Raw genomic sequence first — 8,821 nt, forward strand, 5'->3', positions numbered from 1 at the left:
CAACTTGAGCTAATCTCTAGACATATATTTCTAAGACATGTTTAATCCACTCTCATGGCAAGAAACAATCAAACTCATGCATCTCTAGACTTGTTCTCACAAAGTAAAGAATCTACACAAGCACGCATTAAGCAATATGTCAAAAATCAAACAAGACTTCTAATCTCTTAGCAAGCCTAATGATAGTCTCTAGATCTAGCCTTATCTATGCTCCTTAGACATTGGTGTGATGCTAAGAGGCTTGAAATCAGATCCTACCCTCTCAGATATAGGATCAGCATTAAGAACATCTAGCCTAGAAGAGATCTACAACAATCAAGCTTGACCAAATCAAACAAACCTCAAACACAACCCAGCCTAACCCATCCTCAAGATCCTAAGCAACTACTCACAAGCATACATGATGAACAACAAAGTCATAAACCCAGAAAATACTGAAACTTGCATCATTAGAAAAATAAATCAAAGATCTACAATATTGAAGAAAGAACCAAACTCAAATTCTCAATATTAAGAAAGTTATGAAACCAACAATATTGAAGAATTTAGTCTTTTTCTCCTTTTAAAAGAAGTACAAGATCTAAGAAAATAAAAGTGCAAAAGGAATAATTCTAAAAAAGGTAAAAACTAGGTTTTTGACTCTCTAAAAAGCTGGACTCCTTTGGTGGCTGCAGGTACAAGCCCTTATATAGAAAATGTAGTGGAAGCCCTAAAAACGCTAAAAGACAAAATAGCCAGGCGGCTCGACCAACTCGACCTGGTGCTCGGTCGAGTGACCGGTCGAGTTGGCTCCTCTTGTGCTCCTCCCACTCGGTCGAGTCCCTCTCAGCACACGGTCGAGTGTCTGGTCGAGTGGGCAGTCGAGTTGGACTCCGGACCTTGGTTCTTCAGCCTTAGCTCTCTTGCTTTCTCCTCATGATTGCTTCACTTCTCCTCAGCATTGCTTCCATGCTCCTTAAGCTCCAAAATCACCTGTTTATGCATGAAAAGATGCAAATGCAATGCAACTAAACTCTAATGCAAGAACAGTCCTAAAGCTATGCAATAATGGTCAAAATGGATAGCAAAAGATGCAAAAGATGTGAATATATTAAGGGAAAACAGGGTAAAATATATGAACATCATGATTCTAATTGATTTTTTCTTCTTAGCTAAACTTATACAAGCCGCATTCAAGAGGGACAACAGGAAGAGATATAGTAAAGATGTTTGTTGAGAGGAAAGCTACTCTTACAAAATGGTTTCAGACTACCAAGCAAAGAGTCTCACTAACAACCGATATATGGGTTTGCTCTGTAACCGGTACTGTTTTTTAAATCAAAATTTCTTTATATTCTGATCAATATCAATGTTTATCATTATAATTTGATCAAGATGCTTATCATTATCAATGTTTTTTTAATCACAGGTTCAAGTTATATGGTTATAACTGCCCACTACATTGATATGAGTTGGCGTCTAAAGAAGCTAATTATAGGATTCAAGCATGCTGAAGATCATAAAGGTAAAAAAATTGCCAATACACTGCTGAAATGTCTAGCTGAATGGGGGATAGAAAGGCTATTAATGTGGATAATGCAACCACTAATACTAGTGCTTTAAGTCAGTTTCAGTCTGCTAATACTAGTGCTTTAATGATTGGCGTAAAGTTGAAAGGTTAGTGAAATTTCTAAATGTTTTCTATCATGCGACATTGGTTGTATCCGCTTCTACTACTATGAATGCATTTAAGTGTTATGGTGAGATAGTTAACATAGCAGTGAAGCTTCGGTTGCTTTGTCATAATATTGATAATGAAGTGAAAGTAAATGCAAATAAGATGTTTGACAAATTCGACAAGTACTGGGATGGCCTGCAATCCATCAACAAGATGTTAGTTATTGTCAGTGTCTTTGATCCGAGAAAGAAGATGCAATATGCAAATTTGTGTTTTGAGGAGCTACATGGGGAAGAGAGTGTAACAGCTATGACATTGTATGATTCAGTTCTGAATATCCTTTGTGATATGTACAAAGAGTATTCTACAAGATCCAATGCAGCAGCAAATGATGAAATTTCTCAGTCTCAGTCCTCAACTCAGAATACGCAAGAGAGGCAAGCAGACCCACTATTTGACTCGATGGAGGATGAGTTTGATGGCTACAATCTAGTGGATTCTATCTATGATACGCTGCTTAAGAGGATTGGGGTTAGACACACAAATGAATTGGATACTTATCTTAGGGAAGAAGTTGAGAATCCTGATTTGATGATGGCAATTGAGTATGATGTACTCTCTTGGTGAAAAGTTAATAGTGGCAAGTATCCTATTTTATCTCAGATGGCTAGGGATTTATTTGCTATGCAGGTGTCTTTAGTTGCTTCAGAAAGTGCTTTTAGCACTAGTGGAAGACTAATAAACCCATATAGAAGTTGTCTCACACACTATATGGTTGAGATTTTAATTTGTACAGAACAATGGCTCAAGCAAGACCTCAACTTTGAAGATACTGTGCTTACAAATGCACAGATTCTTGCTGACTATGAGTTTGAGGATGAGCTTGAAAGAGGTTTGTTTCTTATCTTGCTTTATGTTTACTATCTAAAAATTTTTAGTGTTAATATAAACTTATCTCTCAAGTCTCAATGCTTCTAATTGTTTTTTTTTCAGAGAATGAAGCATCATCAGAAGAACCTTAAGTTATTGACATGCCAAAAGGAATATGCAAAAGAGAAGTGAACCAAAGAATGAAAAAAACTGTTTTGGAAGATTTCAAGTTGATTTTCTCTTTATGTTGGATTACTTACTTCTATATTGTTTGTAGAATCTTTTGGAAGACTTGAATTTCTTTTTTCTTTTGCTTTGAGCCTTTGACATTGATTTTAAGTTCTTAAATTGCAGGTTAAGTGTTTGTCATCCACATTATATGTTCATACTTGATCAGGTTTTGATCGGGTTCTTCGGGTTTTTGACAATCCGATCGGGTTTCGGGTAAAACCCGAACTCGAAGGAATTCGATCCGAACCCGACCTGAAAGTGTATATAACCCGATCGGATTCTATATTTGTATACCAGAAAATCTGAACACCTGAAAATCCGATCCCGATCGGGTTCGGATATCCGGATGCCCAGGACTACACCAGCCCACGCATAAGTAATTGTTATATTTCATAAAAATATTTGATATATATATATATATATATATTTAAAACACACCGAATCAAATTTTAACGTCGTTAATAGTTTGGTTTTGACAACGTCCCTGTTAAATCGTGGGTATAAATCTACCAATAAATAAAACGATGAATTATTTTTTAAACTAAATATATTAAATAAATATTTTTCTTTCCAATACAAAGAAAGATAAGATAATAAACGTCCAAAATATAAAATAATGGATATTTTTTTGGAGTTTTTCCTAAAACGCTAAAACCTTCAACTTTCTAAACCCTAAAACCTTCAACTTTTATCTATGGTAAAGTAATGATTACTACTATCATCTCAGCTTTCTAACTTTTTTTCAGCATATTTCATCCTAAGAGCAAGGCCAGTGGTAGTTCTTAGTGGATTGCTATTAGAGTTATTGGATCAAAAATAATTCAAAAACAAAAAGAAAAGCCCAAAAACATGAGAATCGATACTCAAGTGAGCATCCAAAGAACGGTTGAAGTAACCCTATGTGGCCTCTTCTGATTGGATGTATCTCAAAATATAAAAGACCAAAAAAAACAATTTCTCATTTTCTTCCTTTTCTTTTGCCGACCCTTTCTCTCTCTCTTTCTCCTCTCGACGACAGAGAAACGATTCAATCCTTCCTCAGTTTCGATCGATTCAATCGACAAAACAGTTTTTCCGGGCTAAAGAGGTGAGTGTTTGCCCTGATAACGATTTCTGTTCGGTTCTGGTTACAAGGGTTATTAATCTCGAATTCTCGATCCGACGATTCGAGCCTGACGGCAATCGATCTCTGGTTCCAGGGGTTATTAATCCCGATCCGACGAGTAGGACAGCGAGAGACGGCGATGGGACGGCAAGGGGCACCGGAAAGGTTAGTTTTCATTGTTCAATCAAAATAGGGATTGTCAATGGTCATGCAAAAAGAATCTGAGTTTTAGGTTTGGTTTCGTAGGTGAGACACGATTCAGAGGTGATGGAGCACCAAGATTGAATCAGAGGACGATTCAGATTGAACTCCATCACCTCGGATTGCCGGAGAGATTGTGTCTCCTTCTCTCTTTCTCCCTCCTCCACGGTTTGCTTCCCAACTTTGCTTGTTCTATTTTTTTTTTTTTATCTATGTTAGCTGATGGAGAACCAAGATTGAATTCTATTTGTATTCTTTGTGATGCTATGTGTTGTCTATCTGAGACGAGAGTTATGGTGTTTGGTGAATCATTTTCATGCTTTCGGAGTTGTGGTGTTCTATTGTTGTGATGTAAGAAGGAAGAGCCATTCGTGGAAGCCATATGTAGCTGCCACTGATATGTGGGATGAGAGTCAAGCCTATCAAGGTCTGTTTTGTCTGTTTGTCTGCTTTACTTCACTCATGGATGATTGTCCGATAATGTAGATGATTTGTTTTGTGATGTGTCTTTCTTGTAGGTGCATTTTGGTTGTGGAACACACATAACAGAACAAGGCAAGTTATGTTCATTCTGTTGATTTGTGGACTCGATGAAGTAGGCTTCTCGCTAAGCCAAATTGAAAGAGCCAAACTCAAAGCAATCCAGCTTCTCTCTCTCTCCTCCATGGTTTGTCTTCCAAATTTGTTGCTTCATTTATTTTATTTTTTCGTTTTGATCTCTGTTGATGTTCTGTATTGTGTTGCTGAAAGGAGACAGTGGTGTGTAGCTGAGATGTTCTCCGTTATGGGAATTGAAGATACATCTTTCTGATTCTTGATGATGGTTACAGTAAGCATCACTTTAGTCTCTATTTACTTAAAAATTTTGATTCCATAAAACTAAGAAACGATTCTAACTACTTAAAGATGTTCACTGTGTTCTGACAGGAACAATAGGCGGCTGACATTGGCTGATTTCATTGATCATCCAGATTGTGGAGACTGTTTTAAAACCAGGTACATTCTGATCTTTTCATGTATGTTGTAACATGTTCTCGGCTTGGTAGCAAGTGATTGTTGTTTTGTTTTGAAAAATGGTGCTTGGATCCTATTTGAAAAAGAAGATGCTTTGCTGCTTTTGTTTGTATTATAAAGAAAATTGAGTCATTCATGTAAATGATTGCATTTGAAAATAGGCTTGACTTTAAAGACTACTTTTTGAAAATCTTTTTTAAAAAATTTGACATCATGTCTGATAAGATATGATGCTACTAAAGCTGATGGTTGCAAATCATAAAACAAAAAACCATAATTTTTTCAATTTTAAACTATCTAGGTTTCAACTAACAATTTGTGTTTCAAGTTTACATCTAACTATACTGTTAGTGTATATTCCTCTTCCGCAAACACACATTACAAAAGTAAACACCTTCGTTACAATCTAATCCAATTACAATCTAATCAACGTAAACTCAGACTTTTCAGTTGTCTAATCTTGGATAGATACACGTTTATAGTGCATCTATCTCTGTCTAAACACACCTTTAGGTCAATATAAACCCTTACCAAGTTCCATTTACTCTAATTCTGAACTTAACCCTTTTATCTAATACTCTAGTTATGAGTTCTTCAAACCCTTATAGTTATCCTCCTAATACTTATATGGATCTGTTGAATTCTCAACAGGATTCTCAGCCTAATCAGTATACCACCCCACTCCCTTCTCAACCTGTCGACTACATCCCCACATTCTCTTCTCAGCCTGTCCAAATTAGCACACCATCTGTCACTGAAGACTGTATTGACCTTAGTGTCGACGAGAATGAAGAAGAAGCCGGTAGAGGAAGTAGGACAAGGTGGAGTACCGAGGAGGATATTACTCTCATTAGTGCCTGGTTAAATACCAGCAAAGACCCGGTTGTTAGTAATTTGCAAAAGTTTGGTTCCTTCTGGAAGAGAATTGCCGAGTACTTCCAAGCAAGTGAGAAGGCATCGAGTACACATACTAGAGGGTCGTCGCAATGTAAGGCTAGGTGGAGCAAGATAAACCACCAAGTGAACAAATTTGTTGGGTGTTACACACAAGCCAGTGCAAGAAGGAAGAGTGGAGAATCTGAAGATGATGTTATGTCTATGGCATGTCAGCTTTACAAGAATGATATGGGTAAGCCATTTGTTCTAGGGCATTACTGGAGGGCACTCAAGCATGATCAGAAATGGATCTCGGAGGATTCAAACAAGAAGGCTAAGCTTGATTCAGACGGAGCATACGTTTCGACTTCAACAAATGATGGCGCTGAACAGAGGCCTCCGGGTGTTAAAGCTTCGAAGAAGAAAGGTAAGCAACCGGTAGTTAGTAATGATGGTGAGGATGTCTCTACGAGAAAACTGGATAAGATTATAGCCATGAAGGATAAGGAACAAGAGGCAAAAGATAGGCAAGGCAAAATGAGATTGCTTGAGAGTCTCCTTAACAAGCCTGACCTTACACAAGCTCAAGTCACACTCAGAGACAAGCTAACTGACCAACTGTTGTCAAACACTTAGGTTGAGTCTCGACTTTGAGCTTTGTTGTGTTATGATTTACGTTTTTTATATATGCAAATCTTCTTGTTTTGTTTATGTTTAATCATCTGTTTATGTCTCAACTTTGAGCTTTGTTGTGTTATGATTTACGTTTCTGATTAAGACATTTGTTATGTTTCAGGTTGTTGGGGTCCATGCGACATGTGAAGCTGTTTGTACTCTAATGAAGGTGGAACTGTTTTTTGGTGAATCCCGTGAAGGTGGGCCTGTGTTTTGGTGAGTCCCGTGAAGGTGGTCATGTTCTGTTAAGAACCGTGAAGCTGTTTGTATGCGACATGTTGTTTTTTGTATGTTTGTATGTTTCTCGGTGGTCCTAGTGACTTGTGAATCATTTTCGGCCTGTTATGTTTTGCCTTTTCTATATATTGGCCACATATCAGATTCATTCGTATCATCCTTCTTTTCATTTCTTGTATCTCTCATTCGGATTGTAGGTTTTTTTTTTAAGTTGTAAACTTTTAAAACCATAACCTTGTTCTCAAACAGTTTCTATCTTCTAAACCCAAAAACAAAAAAACCATTTATCCACAATAAAGGATCAAATTTTCTATCTTTAAACCCACAAATATTTTAACAAGATGTCAAGTTGGAGTTCTGATCAAGAAGTTGATGATATGGTAGAGGAAGAAGTTGACAGTATAGTGGAGGAAATTCAGAACCATTGGACTCAATCGGAAGATCCACAATTACCAGTTTTCAGAAGAGTGCACATTAATAGAGACCGAGAAGGAGGCCACAATCGGTTATGGAATGATTATTTTAGTGAGAATCCCACTTACACTCAAGGTATGTTTCGCCGTCGATTTAGAATGAACAAACCGTTATTCTTGCATATTGTTAATAGTATTGAACATGGGGTCCCTTACTTCAAACAAAGACGAGATGCAACTGGAAGGCTCGGTCTTTCTGCACTTCAAAAATGTACGGCAGCAATTCGTATGATGGCATACGGAAGTGCAGCAGATATGATGGACGAATATCTACGACTTGCTGACACCACTGCGCACAAATGCCTTGAAGAATTTGTTAGCGGAGTTATAAATCTTTTCGGAGAAGAGTACCTCAGAAGGCCTACAGCGGAAGACCTCCAACGATTACTGAATATTGGAGAATATCGTGGTTTTCCCGGAATGATAGGGAGCATAGATTGTATGCATTGGAAGTGGAAGAATTGTCCGACGGCATGGAAAGGACAGTATTCACGTGGATCTGGAAAACCGACAATCGTACTAGAGGCTGTGGCATCGCAAGATTTATGGATTTGGCACGCTTTTTTCGGACCACCAGGTACATTAAATGATATCAATGTTTTGGACCGCTCACCAGTGTTCGATGATATACTAGAGGGTCGAGCTCCTAGAATTACCTACGTTGTCAATGGATGGCAATACAAAATGGCGTACTATCTCACTGACGGTATCTATCCAAAATGGGCAACTTTCATCCAATCAATTACACTTCCACAAGGTCAAAAAAACCAACTCTTTGCTAGATATCAAGAAGCATGTCGAAAAGATGTAGAGCGTGCATTTGGAGTTTTGCAGGCTCGATTTGCAATCGTAAAGAATCCCGCACTTTTTTTGGATAAAGCAAAAATAGGCAAGATAATGAGAGCTTGTATAATATTGCATAACATGATAGTGGAAGACGAACGACATGAATATAGTTTCTACGATCCATCAGAGTTTTATCAAGGAGAAGGAAGCGGAACTTCTCATGTGGATTTATCATATTCAACAGATAGGCCAACGAATCTCCATAATATAATGACCATGCGAAATGACGTTCGGGATCCAAAAATGCATGACCGCCTTCAAAAAGACTTGATTGAACATATCTGGCAAAAATTTGGTGCAACCCAACAATAGAACGGATTTAATTTATTTTTCCGTAGCTCGTTTCTTCTATTATAATTTATNATGGAAGACGAACGACATGAATATAGTTTCTACGATCCATCAGAGTTTTATCAAAGAGAAGGAAGCGGAACTTCTCATGTGGATTTATCATATTCAACAGATAGGCTAGCGAATCTCCATAATATAATGACTATGCGAAATGACGTTCGGGATCCAAAAATGCATGACCGCCTATTGAACATATCTGGCAAAAATTTGGTGCAACCCAACAATAGAACGGATTTAGTTTATTTTTCCGTAGCTCGTTTCTTCTATTATAATTTATATTTGTCT

At 37.5% G+C, this 8,821-nt stretch overlaps 1 protein-coding gene across 1 annotated transcript; it reads left to right on the forward strand.

Annotated features, from left to right (window-relative positions):
- Positions 1-7,207: 7,207 nt before the first annotated feature.
- Positions 7,208-8,497, forward strand: LOC104773268 (putative nuclease HARBI1). The gene has a single exon (XM_010497845.1). It carries the CDS (start codon positions 7,208-7,210, stop codon positions 8,495-8,497), a length of 1,290 nt encoding a protein of 429 aa, XP_010496147.1.
- The last annotated feature ends 324 nt before the right edge of the window (positions 8,498-8,821 follow it).

This window comes from Camelina sativa, unplaced genomic scaffold (assembly GCF_000633955.1).
Source record: "Camelina sativa cultivar DH55 unplaced genomic scaffold, Cs unpScaffold00507, whole genome shotgun sequence".
Classification (NCBI taxonomy): Eukaryota; Viridiplantae; Streptophyta; class Magnoliopsida; order Brassicales; family Brassicaceae; genus Camelina; species Camelina sativa.

Coding starts and splice junctions, on each gene's coding strand:
- LOC104773268 (XM_010497845.1), top strand. CDS start 7,208: ATGTCAAGTTGGAGTTCTGATCAAGAAGTTGATGATATGGTAGAGGAA.